Consider the following 27,041-nt stretch of genomic DNA (forward strand, 5'->3'; position numbering starts at 1 on the left):
TCAGTGGGCACGTGGCCAAGTTTTTAAGGCATTCGACTAGTGATCTGAAGGTCGTGAGTTCGAGCCCCAGCCGAGGCAGCGTGTTGTGTCCTTAAGCAAGGCACTTAACCACACATTGCTCTGCGACGACACTGGTGCCAAGCTGTATCGGCCCTAGTGCCCTTCCCTTGGACAACATCGGTGTCGTGGAGAGGGGAGACTTGCAGCATGGGCAACTGCCGGCCAGTCTTCCATACAACCTTGCCCAGGCCTGCACCCTGGAGAGTGAAGACTTTCCAGGCACAGATCCATGGTCTCGCGAGACTAACGAATGCCTTTATTGTTTGCATAATGTGTTTTTTTCCCTCTGTACGTTGGTGTTGACAGCCTTTCCTCATGGGTTTTCTTTTGTGTTTCCTTGTTTCGTGGCTGCCTGTTTGGAGACAAATCTCGAGGTTGCATAACATATACATACTTCTGATAATAAATGTACTTTGAACTTTGGGAACACAGGGTTAATGATAGGACTCTAAGCAGTGTTGAGGAAAAGAGGGATCTTGGGATCTGCATCCATAGATCTCCGAAAGTTGGCGCACAAGTTGATAGGGTGGTTAAGGCGGCTTATAATGTATTGGCCATCATTAGTCAGGGATTGAGTTCAAGAGCCACGAGGTAATGTTGCAGCTCTATAAAGCCCTAGAAAGACTGCAGTTGCAGTATTGTGCTCAGTCTGGTCACCTGCAGGAATTACAAGCAGGATGTGGAAGCTTTAGAGCAAGTGTAGAGATTTACCAGGAAGCTGCCTGGATTGGCCAGAATGTCCTACGAGAACAGGTTGAAAGAGCTAGGGCTTTTCTCTTTGGAGTGATGAAGGATGGGAGGTGTACAAGATCATAAAAGGCATAGATTGAGTGGATAGCCAGTGCCTGCTTCTCAGGGCTGGAACGGCCAGTCCAAGAGGACATCATTTTACAGTAATTGGAGGAATGTCAAAGGTATTTTTTTTTATACACAGGTAGTGGTGGGTGTGTAGAAAGCCCTGCCAACGGTAGTGGTAGAGGCAGATACTTTAAAGACATTTAAAGGATTCCTAGACAGGTGTATGGATGAAAGAAAAGTGGAGGGATCTGCGGGAGGGAAGTGTTAGGGTGACCTTGAGGCAGGTTACAAGGTCAGCACAACACTGTGGGCAAAAGGGCCTGTACTCTGCTGTACTGTTCAACGGACGAAGACTAACTCACCTTTCTTGCATCAAGAGTACTCTTGACTACCAGCCAGTGATCAATTCCAGTCTTGTGTTTCACTTCTAATATGTTGTCACCAAGATCCGTCCGAGTTACTAAGAAATCTTGGCCCTTTACCTGTTAAAGATAACATCTTGCTTTAGAAAATGTTTATAATTTACTGAATAGAGATGTCACTTGGCTTACGCAACAGTCGATCCAGATCAGTATCAGCTTTGGACACAACTGATGTCTTGTTTACTTGCAAGGCAACTTATGGTGAAACGTTTGCTTCACAAACAACTGTATCTCCCTCTTTTGATGACCATCATAGGAAGCAATTGTCATTTCTCAACTCAAACACTAGATGGAGCACCATAACACTACGGGGAATTCATGAACTTCAGAGTCGAAGTCAGGTTTAACGGCACATATGGCAGCAGTACAATATGATACATAATACTGGGGGAAAAAGAAAAACTGGATTATGGTAAATATATATATATACATACACACACACATATTTATATATACATATATATTAAAAAGTTAAATAATTAGTGCAAAAATAAAAATTAAAACAAAGGGAGGTGGTGTTCATGGGTTCAATGTCCATTCAGAAATCGATGGCAGAGGGGAAGAAGCTGTTCCTGAGCTGCTGAGTGCGTGTCTTCAGGTTCCTGTGCCTCCTTCCTAATCGTAGCAATGAGAAGAGGGCATGTCCTGGGTGATGGGGGTCCTTAACGATGGATGCCACCTTCTTGAGGCATTGCTCCTCGAAGATGTCCCAGATACTACAGAGACCAGTACCCATAATGGAGCTGACTAATTTCACAACTCTCTGTAGCTTACTTCGGTCCTGTGCAGTAGCCCCCCACTCCAGATGGTGATGCCGAGCCACACAGTCGTGGGTGTAGAGAGAGTAGAGCAGTGGGCTAAGTACACACCCCTGTGGAGAGCATGTGTTGATTGTCAGCAAGGTGGAGATGTTATTTCCAATCTGCATAGATTGTGGTCTTCCAGTCAGGAAGTCAAGTCAAGGATGCAGTTGCAGAGGGAGGTACAACAGCCCAGGTTCTGTAGCTTTCCGATCAGGACTGTAGGAATGATGTTAAATGTTGATCTATAGTCAATAAACAGCATCCTGACATTGGTATTTGCATTGTCCAGATGGTTCAAGGCTGCACGGAGAGCCATTGAGGTCACATCTGCTGTAGACTTCTTGTGGCAATAGGCAAACTGCAGTGGGTCCAAGTCATTTCCTTGGACAGGAGTTCATTCTAGCCTTGAGCAACCTCTCAAAGCACACAACCTTTCCCTTTTACTTGGGCATTCAAGTCTGTGTTGGCTGTGGCAGCTCGTTATCTGCCTTTGGTTCAAAATACCTCGATTTGAGCAGTAAGAGAAAAACATCGGAATGATCTCCCCATTTCTCACTTGGAATCACAGTGGAATCCCAAGGCTGATTTCCTGGAAGCCGCATGCTCCTTGCCCTTGGGGTTAGGATGGTTTATGATGTTAAAGCACAGGGCACAAGGGGAGGGGGTTGTTTTGTGTGAATCATCCTGTGTTCGAAAAGCATGGTATGTGATGGAAAGAAGCACAGGCTGCAGAGAAACTTTCAGAAAAAATACAGAATCAACTACTGAAAGCTCACGAAACCATTCCACACAATTACCGAAAAAATCACACATACAAGTGATTATATAAAAAATCTAAGCAAGCATAGGAAAATTAATCTGCAAGTAAAATAACAATTCTGCACCCTAATCCAACAGAGATAAAACCTCATTCTATTTAAGCTGAGCTTTGGTTGCCAAGGTAAAATCATGTAAATAATCAGCTGCTGTTATACTTGTCCCCTGATCCATTGATTACCTAAATGTTGAAAGTAGCTGTAACTGAGAATTCTCGTACAATTTAGTGCTAGTGAGGACAGTAGAACAAGCAAAGACTGTCTTGTTGACAACGAGGAAGAGGTTATTTAAACCATAAGTCCATCAGACATGGGAGCAGAATTAGGCTATTTAGCCCATTGAGTCTGCTCCATCATTCCATCAAGGCTGATTTCAACCCCACTCCCCTGCCCTCTCCCTATAACCTTTCACAGCCTTACTAATCAAGAAACTATCAACCTTTTCCTTAAGTATACCCAGTCACATGGCCTTCACAACCATCTGCTACAATGAAATCCACAGATTTGCCACCCTCTGGCTAAAGAAATTCCTCCTCATCTCTGTTCTAAATGGGCATCTCTCTATTCAGAGGCCGTGCCCTTTGGTCCTAGACTCCCCCAGAACAGGAAACATCCTCCCCACATCCACTCTGTCCAGGGCTTTCAATATTCGATAGGTTTCGATGAGATCCCCCCTCATCCTTTTAAACTACAGCAAGTACTGGCCCAGAGCCATCAAATGCTCCTCATATGTTAATTCTTTCAATCTTGGGATCATTCCTGTGAACCTCCTCTCCACTGCCAGCACATCCTTTCTTGAATAAAGGACCCAAAACTCCTCATAATGCTCCAAGTCTAGCTGACCTGTGTCTTGTAAAGCCTCAACATTACATCCTTGCTTTTATATTCTAGTCCTTTCAAAATGAACGCTAACAAGAAAACCAGGTATGATTTGCGGAGGGCTATTTCCAAGAGTGAAGAGACAACTTTGAGCAAGGCTAGAGGTGACATCGGATGCACGTCAATCTGGCAGGGCTTCCCACAAAGCAAAACCCAACATCGTGAATGGCCGCGATGCTTCACTACCAGGCGAGCTCAACACCTTTTATACGCACCTTGAAAGGGAGAATGAAACTACAGCTAATGAGGTTCCCTGCTGCATCCGGTGATCCTGTGGTCTCTGTCTCAGAGGCTGACGTCAGGCTGTGTTTCCGGAGGGTGAACCCTCGCAGGGTGACAGACTCCGATGCAGTACCTGCTAAAGCTCTAAAAACCCATGCCTGCCAACTGGCGGGGTGTTCAAATACACTTTCAACCTCTCACTGCTATATTCAGAAGTTTCCATCTGCTTTAAAAGGGCACTAATTATACCAGTGCCCAAGAAGAGCAGCGTGAGCTGCCTTAATGACTATAATCCAGTAGAACTTGCATCTATGGTGATGAAATGCTTTGAGAAGATTGGTTACAGCTAGAATCAACTCCTACCTCAGCAAAGACCTGGACTCATAGCAACTTGCCTATTGATGCAATAGGTCTAGAGTAGATGCAATCTCACCGGCTCTCCACATGACCTTGGACCACCTGGACAATGTAAATACCTATGTCAGGATGCTGTTTATTGATTATAGATCTGCATTTAACACCATCATCCTTACAGTCCTGATCGGAAAGCTACAGAACCTAGGCCTCTGTACCTGGCTCTGCAATTGGATCCTTGACTTCCTAACTGGAAGACCACAATCTGTACGGATTGGAAATAACATCTCCACTTTGCTGACAGTCAACACATGCTCACCGCAGGGATGTGTGCTTAGCCCACTGCTCTACTCTCTCTACACCATATCTGCGTGGCTAGGCACAGCTCAAATGTCATCAAATACCACTGTTGGCAGAGTCACAGATGGTGACGCAAGTGTGCACAGGAGCAGATCTACCAGCCAGCACCTCCTGGCAGCAGTGGAGCGAACATGCTCCGTCAGAGTTTCCATTGGCAAGTCTCAGGTGACCAGACCCATAGCTGCACCTGAATCACAGAATTAATGCACCTGACAAACACAAGAGATTCTGCAAGTGCTGGAAATCCAGAGCAACACACACAAAATGCAGGAGGAACTCAGCAGGTCAGGCAGCATCTGTGGAGGAGAATAAACATTCAAAAAGGGTCTCGGCCTAAATTGGTGACTGTTTATTCTCCTCCGTAGATGTTGCCTGCCTTGCTGAGTTTCTCCAGTATTTTTGTGTCTAAAGGACATGAATTATTTTAGCTTATTTTTGCACCTAATTAACTACTGTTTATTTGGCACAAGGAGATGTGATTACTTTTCGGAAAATAGTACTGTGGGTTGGCAAAGATAGAGACTGTATACATTAATAATTTAAGTAAAATTCTCTTTCCTTTCATGCCAGTTCACAGCTCCCTGATTCTTTGATCCAGGCACCATACAAGCATGTCATAGAACAGCGCAGCACAGAAACAGGCCCTTTGGCCCATCTAGTCCATGCCAAGCTGTTATTCTGTCTAGTCCCATCGACCCTCACCTGGACCATAGCCCTCCATTCCCTTCCCATCCATGTACTCATCCAAACTTCTCCCAAATGTTGAAATCAAACCCACATCCACCAAGTACTTCCTCTGACAGCTCGTTCCATGCTCTGACTGAAGAAGTTCTCCTTCACGTTGCCTTTAATTAAACATTTCACTTTTCACAATTAATCTCTTATCTCAAGTTCTAGTCTTGCCCAACCTCAGAGGAAAAAGCCTGCCTGCATTTACCATATCTGTTCTCAATTCTGTATATTCTATCAAACCCTCCTACGCTTCTGGAGGAAACCTGGAGAAGAACATACAGACAGCGGTGGGAATTGAACCCGACCTTACAGCTGGTATTATGAAAGCATTACTCTAGCTGCTACTGCACTGCCTTCAATTTGGTATTAGTCTTGGTTTATCACTGTCACATGTACCTTGGTTCCTTAGGGTTGTTAAAGTCGTGGGTGGTAATGGGGACATACCCCTCTACCTATTAATGTTCCCAATGTTCCCACCTCAGATAGCCTCTGATAACCAAGTCCAGCTTGGCCTTCACGTGTGGTTTAGCAACTAAGCCTGGTGGAACTGAGCTTAGAAGGGGCAAAAGCGGGTTACTGGCACCTTAAAACCAATCGTTTTGGCTTAAATGAGTCGTGTCAGCCATGGCTGACAGTCCATCTAGGAGAAGGAAAACTCTGATCTCAAACCTACACCGCCTTGTGACTGTATCTACTCATGGGGAAGACTTCGGGTGTAAACCCTGAAAGAAAGGTCTGCAGCTGGAGTCCCTAAGGCAGTCCTACACTGAGTTCAACGCTGACTGGCAACTCATGCGACACCGCTGTATCAGCCTTCGCTGTTCCTTTGGGTTCGTCAGATGGGTGGAGATGGTGAACTTGCTACATGGGCAACAGCTTGTTCTCCATATTGTAGTGACCAGACTTACTTTAGACAGCTAGGTGGATCCTGACCGACAGAGGCCTCACTCAGCAACAAACAGTGAAAAGCTTGTCTCGCATACTGTTCATACAGATCAAATCATTACACAGTGCATCGATCTGGAACAAGGTAAAAACAGTAACAATGTAGAATGAAGTGTAAAAGCTACTGAAAAGAGCAATGTGCAGGGAAATGGTAAAGTGCAAGATCATAATGAGTTAGACTGTGAGGACAACAGTCCATCTTATCATCAATCTGTTCAAGAACTTGCTATTTTTAAAAATCCTTACAGGCTTCTTCCTGACCACTGGCACTTTCATGCTCCCAGTTCACCACCTGCCACAAAATTCTCTGGATGCTGCATTAAAACATTTGTTATTAAATGGTGTTATTCAAACATTTTGAATTTAGGAAGGGTTAAGGATGCAGCATGAAGTTGGTGAATTGATTAAAGGCCGACAGACTTCTTCATTCTTAAATCTCCCTCAGCTGCGTGTTAAGCTCAGATCGTGAAAACACAACAACAGAGTGATGGACACTGGCAAGTCAGTGAACACTGCTTGTGTCAGAGCAAAGGCTGCAGCAGTGGGGTTGAGCTGAGTTCCCCAGAAGGTGCTGATGAAGTTGATCTTTTAGGATCAGCACAATGGAGTGGAGTTTGGTTAAAAAAAAAGATTGTAATATCAAACACAGGAGAGTTTCGGGTCATGTGGGCTACAGCTGGCGTACATCATTTTGAATATGAAACAGCATACGAATCCAATTATCTGTGTTGGTAAATAATGAATCGCATTAAATTAAAAGAAAGGAATGCTAATATTACATTTGCCTTTCTCACCACCAACTCCACCTGCAAGTTAATCTTTAGGGAATCTTATACAAGAACACCAAAGTCCCTTTGCACCTCTGATTTGTGAATTTGCTCTCCATTCACAAAATACCCTATACTTTTATCCCTTCCACCAAAGTGCATGACTATCCACTTCCCTACACTGTATTCCATCTGTCACACCTTTGTCCAATCTCCAAATCTGCCCAATTCCTTCCGCATACTCACTGTTTCCTCAACACTACCTGTCCCTCCACGTATCTTTGCAGTGTCCGCAAACCCGGTCACAGAGCTTGATATTCACCTGGCATCCACTCTATCCAACCTCAGAGCTGAAGAAATCCACAGACACCCTGAAACCATTGCAAAGTGATGCAACGTTGACACTCTGGGTTGGCACAGGGCTGTGTAAGCCAACTCCCGTAAAAGTGAGACGCTCAGACCACCGAACAGATTGACCAATACAATGAGGCCAAAAACAGATACAGCAAACACGTGTAAGAAGCCTCTTTTCAAAACGTTTCTTAAAGATCACTACTCAATAAAATAACGTTCATAACAGCTTCAATTCCAAACTGCAAAAACGTTTTGAAAACTGTCACCTTGTTAATGATGGTAATGGAGCGAAGTCTATGGAGGAACAACAGCAACGACGGGTCAATGTCATGAAACAGGTTTTGCATTTGTTGGTTCTGCGGTTTGAGTGGAAGAACAATCTTTGTTGTCCACCTGAGAAATTAGAATTGAACACAGAACAGAATCAGATTTAATATCACCCGCATATGTGAAAGTTGTTGTTTTTGCAGCAGCGGTACAATGCAAAACATTATAACAGAACAAAAAAAAAAACTGAATTACAGTATTTATAAAGTGGCTATAAAAAGTATTTAACCCCCCCGGAAGTTTTTATGTTTTATTGTTTTACAACATTGAATCACAGTCAAATTAATTTGGCTTTTTTTGACACAGAACAACATAAAAAGACTCGTGTCAAAGTGAAAACAGATCTCCACAAAGTGATCTAAATTAATTGCATATATAAAAAACAAAATAATTGACTGCACAAGTATTCACCCCCTTTTAATATGACACACCAAATCATCGCTGGTGCAGCCAACTGGTTTTAGAAGTCACATAATTAGTTAAATGGAGATCACCATGTGTAGTCAAGATGTTTCAACTGATTGTAGTAAAAATACACCTGTATCTGGAAGGTCCAACTGCTGGTGAGTCAGTATCCTAGCAAAAACTACACCACAAAGACAAAAGAACACTCCAAGCAACTTGTGAAAAAGTTATTGAAAAGCACAAGTCAGGTGATGGATACAAGAAAATTTCCAAGTCGATCATCGAGAAATGGAAAGAATATGCCACAGCTGTAAATCTGCCCCTAGAGCAGACTGTCCTCAAAAACTGAGTGACTGAGCAAGAAGGGGACTAGTGAGGGAGGCCACCAAGAAACCTATGACAACTCTGGAGGAGTTACAAGCTTCAGTGACTGAGATGGGAGAGAATGCACATACAACTATTGTCTGGGTGCTTCACCAGTCGCAGCCTATGGGAGAGTGGCAAAGAGAAAGCCAGTGTTAAGTAAACTCACATGAAATCTTGGCTAGAGTTTGCCACAGGGTATGTGAGAGACTCTGAAGTCAGCGGGAAGAAGGTTCTATGGTCTGATGAAACCAAAATAGAGGTTTTTGGCCATCAAGACCAAATGCTATGTTTGGTGTAAGCCAAACACCGCACAGATCAAAAACACACCATCCCTACTGTGAAGCATGGTGGTGGCTGCATCATGCTGTGGGGATGCTTTACTGCAGCAGGCCCTGGAAGGCTTGTGAAGGTAGAGGGTAAAATGAATGCAGCAAAATACAGGGAAATCCTGGAGGAAAACCTGATGCTGTTTGTAAGAAAACTGTGACTTTGGAGAAGATTTGTTTTCCAGCAAGACAATGCATAAATTCACAGGAATGGCTTAAAAACAACAAAGTTAATGTCCTGGAGTGGCCAAGTCAGAGTTCAGACTTCAATCCAATTGAGAACTTGTGGCTAGACTTGAAAAGGGGTGTTCACTCAAGATTCACATGCAATCTAACAGAGCTTGAGCAGATTTGTAAAGAAGAATGGAGAAAAATTGCAGTGTCTAGATGTGCAAAGCTGATAAAGACCTGTCCACACAGACTCAAGGCTATAATTGCTGCCAAAGGTCATCTACTAAATACTGGGGTTGAGTAACTATGCAATCAATTATTTTGTGTTTTATATTTGTAATTAACTTAGATCACCTTGTAGAGATCTGTTTTCACTTTGACATAAAGGGTTCTGTTGATTAATGTCAAATTAAATCCACTGTGATTCAATGTTGTAAAACAATAAAACATGAAAACTTTTAAGGGGGTGAATACTTTTTATAGGCACTGTATATTAAATAGTTAAATTTAATAAGCATTGCAAAAAATGGAAACTAAATAAAGTAGTGAGGAAGTGTTCTTGGGTCATTGTCCGTTCAGAAATCAGATGGCAGAGGGGAAGAAGCTGTTCCTGAATTGTTGAGTGTGGGTCTTTAGGCTCCTGTACCTTCTCCCTGATGGTAGCGATGAGAAGAGGGCATGTCCCGGGTGATGGGGCTCCTTAATGATGAACGCCACCCTTTAGAGGCATCGCTCCTTGAAGATGCCCTGGATACTAGGGAGGCTGGTGCCCATGATAGCTCTGACCAAGTTTACCACTCTCTACTTTGATCTTGTGCAGTAGCCCCCAGCCCCACTCCCATACCAGACGGTGTGCAGCCCATTAGAATGCTCTCCACGGAATATCTGTAGAAATTTGTGAGTGTTTTTGGTAACAAACCAAATTTCCTCAAACTCCAAACGTAATATAGCCACTATCTTGCTTTCTTTATAGCTGCATCGACATGCTGGGTTCATGTTAGGTCCTCAGAGATATTGACACCCAAGAACTTGAAATTGCTCACTCTCTCCTCTTCTGATCCCTCTATGAGGACAGGTGTGTGTTCCCTTGTCTTATGCTTTCTAAAGTCTACAATCAGTTCCTTGGTCTTACTGACGTAGAGTGCAAGGTAATTGCTGTGACACCACTCAACAAGCTGGTCTTGCTTGCTCCTGTATGCCCTCACGTCACCATCCGAGATATAGTACTGCACAGTACAGGCCTTATAGCCCACTACATTGTGCCAACCCTTTAACCTACTCCAAGATTAATCTACCCTTTCCCTCTAACATAGCCTCCATTTTCCTATCATCCACGTGTCTGGATAAGAGTTTCTTAAATGTCCCTAATATATCTGCCTTTACCACCACCCAGGACACTGAATCCAAAAAACTGTACATTACAGTTGTCATCCTTTAATCTAGCAGGTAAACAGGCAATCAAACTCCAACATTTCAGCCATAAAAAGATGGGTGGGAGGGACATGGAAAGACGTGTGAGCTCTTCTCACCCCATCAGAATTTTCCCAAATTCTCACTCCCAGTGTAAAAGGGTGAGAACAGTAAAGCACTAGAGAGTACAATGCTCTGGTCCTCCTGGTTTGCTGTTATGCCTTTAGCTAATGTCTAAAATAAGTCATCTGGGCACATTTTTGATCATCGAGTCACTGGAGGAACTCAGCAGGCCAGGCAGCAGCTATGGATGGAAATGGACAGTGGAACTTCTGCCCTCTCCAAAGGGACCCTACCACCAAACGTATCATTACCTCCCACTCCCTCTCCGCTTTCTGCAGGGATTACTCCATGATTCCATTGTTCATTCACCCCTCCCCACTAATCTCCCTCCTGGCACTTGTCCCTACAAGTGGCAAAGTGCTACACCTGCCCATTCACCTCCTCCCTCACCTCCATTCAGGGCCCCAAACAGTCCTTCCAGGTGAGGCAACACTTAACATGTGAATCTGCTGGGGCCGTCCATTCTGTCCAGTGCTCCCGATGCAGCCTCAGCCTCCTCTACATTGGTCAGACCTGTTGTAAACTGGGGTACTGCTTCGCAGAGCACCTGCGCTCCACCGCCAAAGGCACAACTTCCCGGTGGCCAAACCCATTCCCTTTCTGACATGTCAGTGCATGGCCAAACTCATCCCCGTTCTGACATGTCAGTCCATGGCCAAACTCATCCCCGTTCTGACATGTCAGTCCATGGCCAAACTCATTCCCGTTCTGACATGTCAGTGCATGGCCAAACCCATCCCTGTTCTGACATGTCAGTCCATGGCCAAACCCATTCCCTTTCTGACATGTCAGTGCATGGCCAAACTCATCCCCGTTCTGACATGTCAGTCCACGGCCAAACCCATCCCCGTTCGGACATGTCAGTCCATGGCCAAACCCATTCCCTTTCTGACATGTCAGTGCATGGCCAAACTCATCCCTGTTCTGACATGTCAGTCCATGGCCAAACCCATCCCCGTTCTGACATGTCAGTGCATGGCCAAACCCATCCCCGTTCTGACATGTCAGTCCATGGCCAAACTCATCCCCGTTCTGACATGTCAGTCCATGGCCAAACTCATCCCTGTTCTGACATGTCAGTGCATGGCCAAACCCATCCCTGTTCTGACATGTCAGTCCATGGCCGAACTAATCACCGTTCTGACATGTCAGTCCATGGCTTCTCTTGTGCCAAGACGAGGGCACCTTCAGGGTAGGAGAGCAACAGCTTATATTCTGTCTGGGCAGCCTCCAACATGAATATTGATTTCTCCTTCCAGTGAACCCCCCTTTTCTATTCCCCAGTCTGGCCACTTACCACTTCTCACCTGCCTATCACCTCCTCCTGGGTCCCCTCCTTCCCTTTCTCCCATGGCCCACTCTCCACTCCTCTCAGATTCCTTCCTCTCCAGCCTTTTACCTTTCCCACTCACCTGGCTTCCCCTATCACCTTCAAGCTATCTATCCTCTTATCCCTTCCTCCACTTTTTCATTCTGGCATCTTCCGCTTTCCTTTCCGGTCCTGAAGAAGGGTCTCGGCCCGAAATGTCGACTGCTTATTAACTTCCACAGATGCTGCCTGATCTGCTGAGTTTCTCCAGCACTTTGTGTGCTCCTCCTGTTTTATTTGCTCCTTTGACTTTGCTTAGTAGTTAACAGACTCTTTATATTGTACAATTATATTGTACACTGTTTGCCAGGTCAAATCTCCAAATCAATGGATGTCTCATTGTTATCAATAAACATTGTTGTATATTACCTTGCCTTCTCTGCACCCGACCCCATCAAGTCCACAGGTCTTTTATCGTCGATCCAGTGGGGAAGGATGTATCCCATTGGGCCACTGAGCTTGTCGAAGCAGATATGGAAACCATTAGAGTGAATTTCTGGGGTGTCCGTAACTTTGAAGACCGACTTAAATCCGATGCCTTTCTGGCCTGCCAAGAAATCAAAATATTAATCTGTTTGCAGCTTATTTCAACTTGCAGTCATTTGGTAAAAGGTGGGTTACTCTGGGCAGATGGGGTTCATCAGCTGTGGTTGGCTGCTCTCCTCGGAGAGGAAAAGTCTGATCTGAGACCTCTGCTGCCTTGTGGCTGTACCCACTCATGGGGAAGGCTTCAGGAGTAACCCTGAGGAAGAATTCGGAACTGAAGCCCCTAAGACAGTCCTATGTTGAGTTCAACTCTGACTAGCAACTCCTGTGACGCTGCTGGTGCCAAACAGTATCGGTCTCTGCTGTTCCCTTTGATTCATCAGCTGTGTGGAGAGGGGGAGCCTGCTACACGGGCAACAGCCTGCTCTCCGTATCATACTGCCCCGGCTTGCGTATCACAGAGGCAGCTGGGATGTAACATCCATGGTTGACCGACCAATGGACTGTCTCATTTAGTAAATATAGCAGTTTAATTAAGTGGCACACAACAAATTGATAAAAATATTGCACCCAATGTACAAAGAATAATTCAATCAGCAAATGGAATGTATGCACTTTTCATTTACAGAGAAAAGCCAGGCCACTACCATGTTGCTTGAATTTATTCAAGAGGGATTAATACTAATATGAAGTATGAAAGGGTAGATGACAAACAGGGAAGACAATTATTCCCATGGAGACCTGAATACGGAGCATAACATCAAAACTTACACACTAACATTCAGTCAATGCTGTAAAACCCGAGCAACACACACAAAATGCTGGAGGAACTCAGCAGGCCAGGAAAAGAGTAAACAGTCAACGTTTCGGGCCGAGACCCTTCTTTTCCAGTCCTGATGAAGGGTCTCAGATGAAAACGTCGACTGTTTACTCTTTTCCATTGATGCTGCCTGATGCTGAGTTCCTCCAGCATTTTGTGTGTGTTGCTTGGATTTCCAGCCTCTGCAGACTTTCTCGTGTTTCATAAAAATCCATCCAGGCCGTGCTCCCTTCTCATTGCTCCCATCAGTCAGGAGGTACAGGAGCCTTAGACTTAGGAACAACTAGCTTCGACCATCAGGCTCCTGAAACAGCGTGGATAACGTCACTCACCTCAACACTGAACTGATCACGGAACACAAACTACAGACTCACTTTCAATATCTCTAATCTCCCGTTCTCAGTATTATTTATTTATTCTTACTTGTGGCTACTGTTGTAAATCCTACTGTGTTCTGATTGACAGAACTTCATTAGAGTGGCATGGCTTCATTCCACATTAAATGGTGTTTGGTATTAAATTATCTATCCATTATTTGCCAGACAGCTGCCCTGCAAAACACTCCACGCCTTCCTACCTATGTAGCCGTATTTGTGCTTCCCTTTGGTGCTGCAGCCAACGTCACAGATCGCTCGGATATTCTTCTCCTCGAAACCACATTCATTATTGAGGAGAATGATACAGTCCCTTTCCACCACGAACAGCAGGCTGGCAGTCGTATCGTCATCAAATGGCGGGTAACTGTTGTCATCAGCGTTCTAGGAAGGAGGAGGAGGCACAATCAGAACATAAAAGCAGAAAATTTATGACCCAGCTCAAAATATTTTAACCCCAAAACTTAATCCCTCATAGCCCTTTTGCCTTTTTGTTTTACACATCTTCCCTAAGGGGAGAGGTTTCTCACCATCCATCTGTGCCCTTTATTTTATATACCTCAATCAGATCATCTATCAGTCTCTATCCCAGAGAAAACAAAGGCAGCCTATCTCCACAGCTGAAATCTTCCATCCTGGGCAACAGCCTCTCCATTATTGACACCCGTTATCATCAGTGGGCAGGGCAGAGTCCACTGGAGACCCAGAGGCGGTCTGTCTGGTGGCTGGAAGTCAGTGTGTCTGTCTGTCTCTATGCGTGCGTGGGTGTGTGTGTGTGTGTGTGTGTGTGTGTGTGTGTGTGTGTGTGTGTGTGTGTGTGCGCAAAAGTTTGCTGATGATACAAAGATTGGAGGTGTAGTAGACAGTGAGGAAGGTTTTCAGAGCCTGCAGAGGGACTTGGACCATCTGGAAAAATGGGCTGAAAAATGGCAGATGGAGTTTAATACTGACAAGTGTGAGATATTGCACATTGGAAGGACAAACCAACGTAGAACATACAGGGTTAATGGTAAGGCACTGAGGAGTGCAGTGGAACAGAGGGATCTGGGAATACAGATACAAGATTCCCTAAAAGTGTCGTCACAGGTAGATAGGGTCGTAAACAGAGCTTTTGGTACATTGGCCTTTATTAATCGAAGTATTGAGTATAAGAGCTGGAATGTTATGATGAGGTTGTATAAGGCATTGGTGAGGCCGAATTTGGAGTATTGTGTTCAGTTTTGGTCACCAAATTACAGGAAGGATATAAATAAGGTTGAAAGAGTGCAGAGAAAGTTTACAAGGATGTTGCCGGGACTTGAGAAACTCAGTTACAGAGAAAGGTTGAATAGGTTAGGACTTTATTCCCTGGAGTGTAGAAGAATGAGGGGAGATTTGATAGAGGTATATAAAATTATGATGGGTATAGATAGAGTGAATGCAAGCAGGCTTTTTCCACTGAGGCAAGGGGAGAAAAAAACCAGAGGACATGGGTTAAGGGTGAGGGGGGAAAAGTTTAAAGGGAACATTCGGGGGGGGGGGGCTTCTTCACACAGAGAGTGGTGGGAGTATGGAATGAGCTGCCAGAAGAGGTGGTAAATGCGAGTTCTTTCTTAACATTTAAGAATAAATTGGACAGATACATGGATGGGAGGTGTATGGAGGGATATGGTCCGTGTGCAGGTCAGTGGGACTAGGCAGAAAATGGTTCGGCACAGCCAAGAAGGGCCAAAGGGCCTGTTTCTGTGCTGTAGTTTCTATGGTTCTATGATGTGTGTGTGTGTGTGTGTCTATTTGTGTCTGTCTCTGTATGTGTGTGCCTGTGTGTGTCTGTTTCTGTGTGCCTGTATCTGTCTCTGTGTCTCTGTATGTGTGTGCGTGTCTGTCTTTGTCTCTGTATGTGTGTGCCTGTGTCTGTCTCTGTGTGTCTGCATGTGTGTGCCTGTGTCTGACTCTGTCTCTGTATGTTTCTGTCTCTGTGTGTCTGTTTCTGTGTGCCTGTGTCTGTCTCTGTATGTGTCTGTCTCTGTCTGTCTGTTTCTGTGTGCCTGTTTCTGTGTGCGTGTCTGTCTCTGTGTGTCGGTATGTGTGTGCCTGTGTCTGTCTCTGTGTCTCTGTATGTCTGTGCCTGTGTGTGTCTGTTTCTGTGTGCCTGTGTATGTCGGGGAGAAGGCAGGAGATTGGGGCTGAGATGGAACATGGATCAGCCATGAACAAATGGTGGAGCAGACCTCATTCTGATCCCGTATCTTATCCAAGGTCCCCAACGAGGAGGATTACCTCCTATTCTGTCTGGATAGCCTCCAACCCGATGGCACGCACATCGATTTCTAGTAGTTTCTCCTCCTTCCCTCCTCCTCTTTTTCCATTTTGCATTCTGGCTCCCCTCCCACCCCTTCACTTTTCCTCACATGACCATCACCTCCCTCTGCCTCCCCTCCTCCTCCCCATTCTCCCATAGTCCACCCTCCTCTCCTATCAGATTCTTTCTTCTTCAGCCCTTTACCTTTTCCACCTATCACCTCCCAGCTTCTTACTCCATTCCCCTCACCTGGTCTCACCAATCACCTCCCAGCTTCTTACTCCATTCCCCTCACCTGGTCTCACCTGTCACCTCCCAGCTCATACTCATCCCCCTCCCCCCCATCTTCTTCTTTGGCTTCTTCCCCCCTCCTTTCCCGCCCTGATGAAGGAAAACATCAATTGTTATTCCTCTCCACAGATGCTGCCCGACTTGCTCAGTTGCTCGAGCATTTTGTGTGTGTCACTCCATGTAGATGAGCGTGGTTTGACAGGTCACCAATCAGCATTACGGAGCCTGAAAGGCTTAGATGGGAGGGGTTCCCAACCTTTTTGATGCCATGGACCAAAACTGTTAAGCAAGGAGTCAGTGGACCCCAGACTGGGAACCCCTGGCCTAGACAGAATGAATGTGGAGTGGATATTTTCAATAGTGGGAGAGCCTAGGACCAGAGGGCACAGCCTCAAAATAGACAGACATTCCTTTAGAACGGAGATGAGGAGGAATTTCCTCAGCCAGAGGGTGCTGAATCTGTGGAATTCATTGCCACAGACGGTTATGGAGGCCACATCACTGGATATATTTAAAGTGAAGGTTGATAGGTTCTTGATTACTAAGGGTGTCAAAGGGCAGAAGACAGAAGAGTGGGTTGAAAGGGATAATTAATCAAACGCGATTGAATAGCAGGGCAGACTCGATGGGCCGAACGGCCTAATTCTGTTCCCATCTCTTATGCACTGAGGAAAGAGTAGAAAGGTGGCCGTTTTGAAGATGCATGCATTATTACGTACGTTTATAACAATACTATTTTCTGGATTTATTGGCTGTGCACACTGACTGAGCTTACCTGTATCAGTTCCAGGACAAAATGTGTGTCTTTACTATACAGCTCTGTGGATAAGCGTGCAAGGCTTCGCCCTAATCGATTCTGATGAACTTGCATTAGCTTCTTCCCCTCGTCGTTCAGCTCAATCCCAATGCCAAATTCATTTTTCCTAAACCAAAAGAACGTACGCGAATGTTTACATCAATTCAATAACTGACAGTTTTCCGGCACCACAAACCCTAATGCCTCTTTTTATTCTGCCCAAACTTCCCAATACTAATCTACACACTTCAAATTCACAGCCAGGCGTACGATTCTCAGCATTAGAATCAGTTTCATTATCACTGACACGTGGTGGAAATCGTAGCACTGTGGTGGCAGAACAGTTCAATACATAAAAAGTATTATAATTCACAATAATATAAAAATAATGCACAGAGAGAACAAAACTAGTGCGGCAGTGTTCATGGACCGTACGGAAATTTGATGGCGGAGGGGAAGAAGCTGTTCCTAGAGTCGAGTGTGGCTCTTTGAGCTCCTGCAGCTCCTCCCTGATGGTTGAGAAGACAGCATGTCCTGGATGGTGAGACTACAACCCTCTGCAGCATTTTCTGAAACTGGCATTGGTGCCTCCATGAGAGACAGTGAAGCAACTTAGACCTGAAGGCTGAAGCCCCTGGATCGGGTTGTCTGGAAGGTCAGAGGCCCGACGCCTGTGAGTCTGAGAGTCCAGGGGCAAGGACTGTAGAACCAGAGGCAGTCTGTCCTGGGGTTAGTCATACTTTGTTGATCCCAGGGGAAATTGGTTTTCATTACAGTTGCACCATAAATAATAAATAGTAATAGAACCATAAATAGTTAAATAGTAATATGTAAATTATGCCAGTAAATTATGAAATAAGTCCAGGACCAGCCTATTGGCTCAGGATGTCTGACCCTCCAAGGCAGGAGTTGTAAAGTTTGATGGCCACAGGCGGGAATGACTTCCTATGACGCTCTGTGCTGCATCTTGGTGGAATGAGTCTCTGGCTGAACGTACTCCTGTGCCCACCCAGTCCATTATGTAGTGGATGGGAGACATTGTCCAAGATGGCATGCAACTTGGACAGCATCCTCCTTTCAGACACCACCATCAGAGAGTCCAGTTCCATCCCCACAACATCACTGGCCTTACGAATGAGTTTGTTGATTCTGTTGGTGTCTGCTACCCTCAGCCTGCTGCCCCAGCACACAACAGCAAACATGACCGAACTGGCCACCACAGACTCGTAGAACATCCTCAGCATCGTCCGGCAGATGTTAAAGGACCTCAGTCTCCTCAGGAAATAGAGACGGCTCTGTCCCTTCTTGTAGACAGCCTCAGTGTTCTTTGACCAGTCCAGTTTGTTGTCAATTCGTATCCCCAGGTATTTGTAATCCTCCGCCATGTCCAGGTTGTTGGCCTGCCTGTGTGCATGGATGGGTGGGAAGGTGGGAAAGGGGTTTGTTTTGCTGTTGTTTAGTTTTGTTCTGTTGTTGTTGCTGCCTGCGTTGTTCTGCTGAACACTGTGGCACCAGAATGAGTGGCCACACTTGTAGGCTGCCTGCTCCCCAACACATCCTTAGATATTTATTAACTTATTTAGAGATACAGTGGGCACGTGGCCAAGTGGTTAAGGTGTTTGACTAGCGATCTGAAGGTCGTGAGTTCGAGCCCCAGCCGAGGCAGCGTGTTGTGTCCTTGAGCAAGGCACTTAATCACACAGTACTCTGCGATGACACCGGTGCCGAGCTGTATCAGCCCTAGTGCCCTTCCCTTGGACAACATCGGTGTCATGGAGAGGGGAGACTTGCAGCATGGGCAACTGCCGGTCTTCCATACAACCTTGCCCAGGCCTGCACCCTGGAGAGTGAAGACTTTCCAGGCGCAGATCCATGGTCTCGCAAGACTAACGGATGCCTTATTTAGAGATACAGCATGGAGTAGCCCCTTCTGGCCCTTCGAGCTGCACTGACAGCAACCCCCATCGACCCCGATTTAACCCCTAACCTGATCGTGGGACAATTTACATTGACTGGCTAACCTTTGGACCACGGGAGAAAACTGGAGTACCTGGGGGAAACTCGTGCATTCCAGAAGGACGTACAGAGACTCCTTACAGACGGCGCCAGGGCTGCACTCTGAATTCCAAAGCCCCAAGCTGCAGTAGGATTGCGCTAGTTGCTTGGCCACTGAGGCGCCCATTGTTCCGGTTGCTACCACAGATGATGCATTTCACTGGTTACGGCCCAAACCATCGACTGCTTACTCTTTTCCATGGATGCCGCCTGGCCTGCCGAGTTCCTCCAGCACTTTGTGCGCGTTGCTTTGGATTTCCAGCGTCTCGTGTTTGTGGCGCACTTCACCATATGCTGCAGTGTGCATGTGATGAAATAAATCTGAAATCTGAAACTAGTACTGACCTGATGTCGTCAATGATCGACTTACGCAGGTTGTCCTCCTCGTTAGCTCCATCGAGCGAGCACTCTTCACGCTTTGCTACATCAGCCGGATCAGACGGAACAACTTTTGAGAGAGTCGAGTCATCTTCAGGCTCAGGAGGCTTCTCCTCAGATATTGGCAAGTCGTTTGCTTCATCAGCAAGCACAAATTTGTCACCAACATCATCTTCAGCCACTGAAATAAGAATATTCACATTCAGTTGTTGGATCTGACAGTTTAATTTTACAATCAATTATCTGCTTGTATTATAACAGTTTAATATCCCTCTCATCACCATGGCTTTTTTATAGTCATAGTCATACTTTATTGATCCCAGGGGTAATTGGTTTTTGTTACAGTTGCACCATAAATAATTAAATAGTAATAAAACCATAAATAGTTAAATAGTAATATATAAATTATGCCAGGAAATAAGTCCAGGACCAGCCTATTGGCTCAGGGTGTCTGATCCTCCAAGGGAGGAGTTGTAAAGTTTGATGGCCACAGGCAGGAATGACTTCCTATGACACTCTGTGTTGCATCTCGGTGGAATGAGTCTCTGGCTGAATGTACTCCTGTGCCCAACCAGTACATTATGTAGTGGATGGGAGACATTGTCCAAGATGGCATGCAACTTGGACAGCATCCTCTTTTCAGACACCACCGTGAGAGAGTCCAGTTCCATCCGCACAACATTACTGGCTTTATGCCATAGACTAATGCCATTGAGCAAGGGGTCCATGGACCCCAGTCAAAAACCCCTGCTTTAGCAGCTATACAAAATATAATTCAGGAAATCTCTTCGAGTTTCTTTGCTCTTTCCTAGTATTTTCTCATTGGTTAATTTTACGGCATTATTAAATAAGTATCTTCCAATTGGATTATTTGTACCTATGAAATTTTCTTATCTTTGGGTATAAATGTAGCTGTTTAATTCTGGGTGTCATCTTTAGGTCCTTTCTTTTTCAAGTAGTAAGACTCCCCTCCCCGTCCCTGTTCTCTTTGTTCTATCAATTCTTCATAAAGTTACAGTTTTGTGAAGCAACAAGTTTTATGCCTCATTCTTCCACTTCTAAAAGAACTTTGGATTTAAACACCAGAATCCACCACAATTTACAGCTCGTCTTTGTGGCCCTCCACCATTTCCTTGTCACCAAGTGAAGTAATTGGAGGCAAGATTCTGCGGGTGACTTACCTCGCCTGTGAGGCTACTAGAACCATGATTCCTGACACAAACAGAATCAGGTTTGATATCACCGCCATACGTCATGAAATTTGTTGTCTTTGCAGCAGCAGTGCAAAGCAGTACGTAATAATAGTAAAAAATTTGTGAATTACAGGAACTTGAAATTGTTTGGGATCCTTGAATGTTAATGATGATGATTAGTATCTTATTGGCCCATGCACCAAGAGGCAGTGAAAAGATTCTGTTTTGCATACACCCTGACACAGCACACCATGTGTAAGGCCCTAAGACAAAGTAGCAGAATTAGGCCTTTCAGCCCATCGAGTCTGTTCCACCATCCCATCACAGCTGATTTACTATCCCTCTTAATCCCATTCTCCTGCCTTCTTTGTGTATCTTTTGATACCCTGACTAACCAAGAACCCAATCTCCACTTAGCCTCCACAGCCGTCTGTGGCAACGGATTCCACAGATTCACCACTCTCTGGCTAACGAAATTCCTCCTTATCTCTGCTCTAAAGGGACATCTTTCATTTGGAGGCTGTGCCCTCTGGTCCTAATATCTTCTCCACACCCACCCTATCTGGGCCTTTCAATACTCGTTAGGTTTCAGCATCAGTAAGGAGATGAGCAGAATTATCTGCAACTTAATGTGAAAAAGACTAAGGAGCTGGTGGTGGACCTGAGGAGGGCTAAGGCACCGGTGACCCCAGTTTCTATCCAGGGGGTCAGGGTGGACATGGTGGAGGATTACAAATACCTGGGGAGACGAATTGACAATAATCTGGACTGGTCAAAGAACACTCTGGCTGTCTACAAGAAGGGTCAGAGCCGTCTCTATTTCCTGAGGAGACTGAGGTCCTTTAACATCTGTCGGCGATGCTGAGGATCAACAAACTCCTTCATAAGGCCAGTGATGTTGTGGGGACTCTCTCACGGTGGTGTCTGAAAAGAGGATGCTGTCTAAGTTGCATGCCATCTTGGTCAATGTCTCCCATCCACTACATAATGTACTGGGTGGGCACAGGAGTACATTCAGCCAGAGACTCATTCCACCGAGATGCAGCACAGAGCGTCATAGGAAGTCATTCCTGCCTGTGGCCATCAAACTTTACAACTCCTCCCTTGGAGGGTCAGACACCCTGAGCCAATAGGCTGGTCCTGGACTTATTTCATAATTTACTGGCATAATTTACATATTACTATTTAACTATTTATGGTTCTATTACTATTATTTATGGTGCAACTATAACGAAAACCAATTTCCCCCAGGATCAATAAAGTATGACTATGAGACTCAAAGCCAAGGGCTACGAAGCGGTAGATTGGAAGATCAAGACTTCATCTTTAGCATACAAGCAGTCCATTCAAGGGTCGGACAACAGCAAGGTAGAAGCTGCCCCTGAGCCACTCTGGCAATGCTGTCCACCCCAGATGTCACGGTGACTCCTGCCAGACACTTGCAGGCATTCAGTAGGGAAGAGTTTGGCTCGGCTGTGCCCAATAGCTTCCTGGGTGAGGTGCAAGAGGGCTGCAGAAAGCCTGAAATGTTTCCCAGAACCAAAGCAATTCTTTCAGAAGATGGAAGTAGTTTTAAAACTAACGATGCTGCTCTCAAGTTGGACGAGCAACACCTCGTATTCTGTCTGGGTAGCCACCTGTAATTTCTCCCCTGTTCCCTCTTTTTCCATTCCCATTTCTAGCTCCACTCTTATCCCTTCTTTTCCCCTCACCAGCCCACATCACCTCCCTCTGGTGCCTCTCCTCCTTCCCTTTCCTCCATGGCCCACTCTCCTCTCCTATCAAATTCCTTCTTCTTCTTCTTCAGCCCTTTATTCCACCAATCACCTCCCAGCTTCTCACTTCATCCAACTCCCCCACCCCACCCACCTTCCCCTCGCTTGGTCTCACCTATCACCTTGTACACCTTCTCTTCCTGCACCACCTTATTCTGGCTTCAGCCCCCGTTTCTTTCCAGTCCTGATGAAGGGTCTCAGCCTCTTTAATCCCTCCCACAGATGCTGCCTGATCTGCTGAGTTCCTCCAGCACTTTGCAGATGTTACTCTGGATTTCCAGCACATGCATAACCTTGTGTTGAGTAGTTTTAAAATGTTCCTTACCTGAACTGGCAGATGTGCTTTCAGATCCAATGTCGACTTCTGATTCAGGGACAGTAATATTACCAGCTTCATCATCACTCAAGCTCATGAATGAAGATCTACTACTCTGCGACACAGAATCTGTCGTCTGTAACATAATTTACAATGACATTTAGAAATAAGATTTGGTCTTCACCTAAAAGTACAACTTCCTACATGCAAACAATTTCCGGCTTTCCTTTTTAAAACAAAATAAAAATAATGGAAAGTAATATTTTAATCTGTTTATATCTGGGAGAGTCAAATGTGGGCATAAATTCAGAATATGGGTGTGCAATTAAAAGATCATTTCATACACCTTATTAAGTATCGCAAAGCTAAATTAGTCACTAGCCAAAATATGAGTCAGGACTCAACTCTGTTCAGAGCTCTTGCACATTAAAGGATCCTGAAATAAAATTTACATCTGACAAGTTAGAAGATACAGCACCGTACAGTCCAATCACCCAACAATGTTGTGCCAACCTTTTTATCTACTCTAAGGCAATCTAACCCTTCCTTCCTACATAGCCCTTCAGTTTTCTATCATCCATGTGCCTATCTAAGAGTCTCATAATTGTCCCTAATATACCTGCCTTTACCACCAGCCCTGGCAGTGCGACCCCAAAAACTATCATTGTGTAAAAAAAACCTACCTCTGATATCTCCCCCTATACTTTTCCCTGATTACCTTAAAATGATGCCCCCTCATATTAGCCATCTCCGCCCTAGGCAAATGTCCACTCTATCTCAGCCTCTTATCATCTTGAGCAACTTTATCAAGTCACCTCTCATCCTCCTTCACTCCAAAGAGAAAAATCTTAGCTCCTTTAACATTTCCTCATAAGACACACTCTCTAATCCAGGCAGCATCCTGGTAAATCTCCTCTGCACCCTCTCTAAAGCTTTCACATCCTTCCTATAATGTGGGGACCGGAACAGTGCTCCAAGCACGGTCTGACCAGAGCTTTATAGAGCTGCAACATTACCTTGCGGCCACTGAACTACAGACTAATGCTGCCGCGTTCAGGGTTACTCAGCCACTGCCACAGGCTCCAGAAAATGCACTAGTCAGGATGACTGCTGCTGAATCAAAGTCACCGGTAGATCTCAGCGAAGCAATTCAGAACAGTGAAGGGGGTGAGTAAACAACACACAGAAAGCCTTGGATGACTCTTAGATAAAAAGAATCACTACGATCACAAACACAAGAAGTTCTGCTGACGCTGGAAAATCCAGATCATCAAACACAAAATGCTAGAGGAACCCAGCAAGTCAGACGGAGAGAAATAAACAGTCAAGGTTTGAGGACTGGAAGGGAACGGGAAAGAAGCCAGAATAAGGAGGTAGGGAGAGGAGGAGCAGCACAAGCTGGCTGGTGGTAGGCGAGATGAGGTGAGGGGGATGGTGTGAGAAGCTGCCAGGGGACAGGTAGAGGAGGTAAAAGGCTGAAGAAGGAGAGAAGAGTGGACCATGGGAGAAAGGAAAGGAGGGGCACCAGGGAGGTACTAGTTAGGTGAGAAGAAGAGATGAGAGGCTAGAGTAAGGAGCACAAGAAGGAAAGGAGAGGGAAATAGAAAAAAAAAGAGAAAAAAATTACTGGAAGAAGAAATCGATGTTCATGCCATCAGGTTAGAATATGAGGTGTTGTTCCTCCAACCTGGGAGTGGCCTCATCGCGGCAAAAGAGAAAGCCACAGACTGACATGTCAGAATGGGAACAGGATAGGAATTAAAATAGCTGGCCACCTGGAAATTCTGCCTTTGGCAGACAGAGCAGAGTTCAAAAACACGAGGAGAACCAGAGGGATATGTAGGCAGGTGAGAAGGCAGCGTGAGAGGGCGCCAAAATGGGGAATGGAAAAAGAGAGGGTGGGGGAAGAAATTACCAGAAGTTAGAGAAATCAATGTTCACTCATCAGGTTGGAGGCTACCTAGAGGCATTGCTCCTCCAACCTGACTGTGGCCTCATCGTGGCAGGACAGAATCATGATTAGTGGTACACAAAATTCTAATTTAAAAGTAGAAAGCAATGGGAATGCAGAGTAGGAAGAAATGAACATCTAAAATATAAGGCAATTTTTAGACAACACGGACTTGAGATCCTGTGTCAAAACAGATTTCCCCTTGTGTGCCCACCAACCTGTTAAGTGTCTATAAACAATTTCAAGCCCTTTGACATTAGGACTCACCTTTAAGGTTTGTGATGCAATGGAAACAAGGTGGGCAGAATCCAGTTTGGAATGATATTGCCTCCTCCATTCTGTGATTCCCAGAAGAATTCCCAGTTCATGCAGTCGGCTTAGATTCCGGAAGGAACCTTCTGCTGTTTGCAGAAGGATTTCCTTAGATTCAGACTGCCCAACAACTCTGGAAAATGGTTCTAGGAAGACCTGTAATTTACAAACGTTTCCAATTATTTAATTAATTACAGTATTTTGTTAATTCTACTTTGGCACACCAAAGATACAAGCACTACTGCAGCTAATTGCTTATTCACAGATCAACAATATTATTTTGTAAACTCTTTCTGTGACATCCCCACCAAACCTCTGTCTCATGACCGACTGATGTGGAAAAGGACAATGACAAGTTAGCAAATTATTTATTTTGGGGAGTGAATTGGACTATTATTGTCACCTGTAGTGAGACATGCCTTGCAGATTGTCTGTACAGATCAAATCATTACACAGTTCATTGAAGTAGAACAATGACAGAATGCAGAATAAAGTGGAACAGCTACGGAGAAAATGCAGGGCAGATAAAAGACAAGTGCAAAATTATAACGAGGTAGATTGTGGGTCAAGAGTACAGAGAACTTATCCAAAAAGGTTGAATTTTAGAACAAGACCAAGTAGAATGTAAGAAAGTACCAATTTCTTGATTACACCAAAAGCATTGATCAGATAGATTTGAATTTAATCTATTTATTTTTTGTGGTGTAATATATAATTGGTGTAAAAAATTATATTGTACTAATCTAAGTCGAACGTTTAAGAGTTTAAGAAATTTAAGAGTCTTATTGGAACAAATTACTGGAACTCAACTTCCACATAACCTTGTATTATTTCTATGAGGTGATATTGAAGGGATAAAACCGAAACTTAAATTGAATAAATATCAGAAAGAATTCATAAAAATTGCATCGGCAGTAGCTAAGAAGGCTATAGCAGTTACTTGGAAATCCAATTCGTATTTAAGTATGAATCATTGGAACAATGAAATGGCTAGCTCTATTCCACTCAAAAAAATTACTTGTAATTTAAGAGATAAATATGAAACATTTTTGAATATTTGGCCCCCTTATTTACAAAAGGTAGGATGGCATATTTAGTTGCTCCGATGATAAAGATGTTGGTCCCTTGGGGAAAGTAATAAATAAATATACTAAATTTATTTTGAATCCCATGGAGCATGTGGAAACCTTCCAATATCCAGGCACTTCTCTTTTTTCTTCTTTCTTTCTTTTTTTTAGGTAGGAGTATATATCGGGGGGGGGGGAGGGTTAAGGGGAGGGGGGAGGGTAGGCATTATCTTTTCATGTATTCACTTTGAAAACTCAATAAAAATTATATTAAAAAAAAGTACAGAGAACTATTTACTAGCCTTATAGCAGCAGGGGAGAAGCTGTCCTTGGGCTTGATGTGCTTTCAGGCTTTGGTACCTTCTGCCTGAGGGAAGTGGGGAGAAGAGAGAATGTCCGGTGTGGGTGGGGTCTTTGCCGCTGGTTTACCAAGGCATTGAGTAGTCAGACAAGAGTCCACAGAAGGGAGTCTGGTTTTGTGTGATCACGTGCAGAGCAGTTGCCATGCCTATCTGTTATGTATCCAGAGAGGGTTCTGCCTATGGTGCATTGATAAAAATTGGGAAGAGTTGATGGGACACACCAAATTTCTTTAGCCTCCTGAGGAAGTAGTGGTGTTGGTGAGCCTCCTTGGCTGTGGCGTCTATGTGGTTAGACCACGGAAGGCTACTGGTAATACCCCTCCCAGGAACTTGTAGTTCTCAACCTAATCAACACTGCTGTGCAGACAGGAGCACGGGTACTGCTCCCCACCTTCCTGAGTTCAACGGCCAGCTCTTTTGCTTTGCTGACGTTGAGGGAAAGGTTGTTGTCATGACACCACGTCACTAAGCTCAAAGAAGAATTCACTAAGAATGAATTCCTCTTTGCGGCCTTTATGAGCATTGTGCGGGTCAACAGACTGCCTGTTCTTTACTGACCCCAGTCTCCAAGTGGTT

The 27,041-nt window shown here is 44.8% G+C and overlaps 1 protein-coding gene across 1 annotated transcript in view; it reads right to left on the reverse strand.

The window, feature by feature from the left end:
* LOC140187266 (uncharacterized) overlaps positions 1-27,041 on the reverse strand; it is a 158,703-nt gene that overhangs the window by 51,903 nt on the left and 79,759 nt on the right. Inside the window, exons 19-26 of the mRNA XM_072242400.1 lie at positions 24,992-25,192; positions 22,783-22,909; positions 19,457-19,670; positions 17,036-17,183; positions 13,892-14,072; positions 12,378-12,555; positions 7,778-7,904; positions 1,221-1,340 (exon numbers count right to left, since the gene is read on the reverse strand). Of these exons, the coding sequence (XP_072098501.1) occupies positions 1,221-1,340; positions 7,778-7,904; positions 12,378-12,555; positions 13,892-14,072; positions 17,036-17,183; positions 19,457-19,670; positions 22,783-22,909; positions 24,992-25,192 (1,296 nt within the window). The remainder of the gene's footprint in view (positions 1-1,220; positions 1,341-7,777; positions 7,905-12,377; positions 12,556-13,891; positions 14,073-17,035; positions 17,184-19,456; positions 19,671-22,782; positions 22,910-24,991; positions 25,193-27,041) is intronic.

Source organism: Mobula birostris, chromosome 24, assembly GCF_030028105.1.
Source record: "Mobula birostris isolate sMobBir1 chromosome 24, sMobBir1.hap1, whole genome shotgun sequence".
NCBI lineage: Eukaryota > Metazoa > Chordata > Chondrichthyes > Myliobatiformes > Myliobatidae > Mobula > Mobula birostris.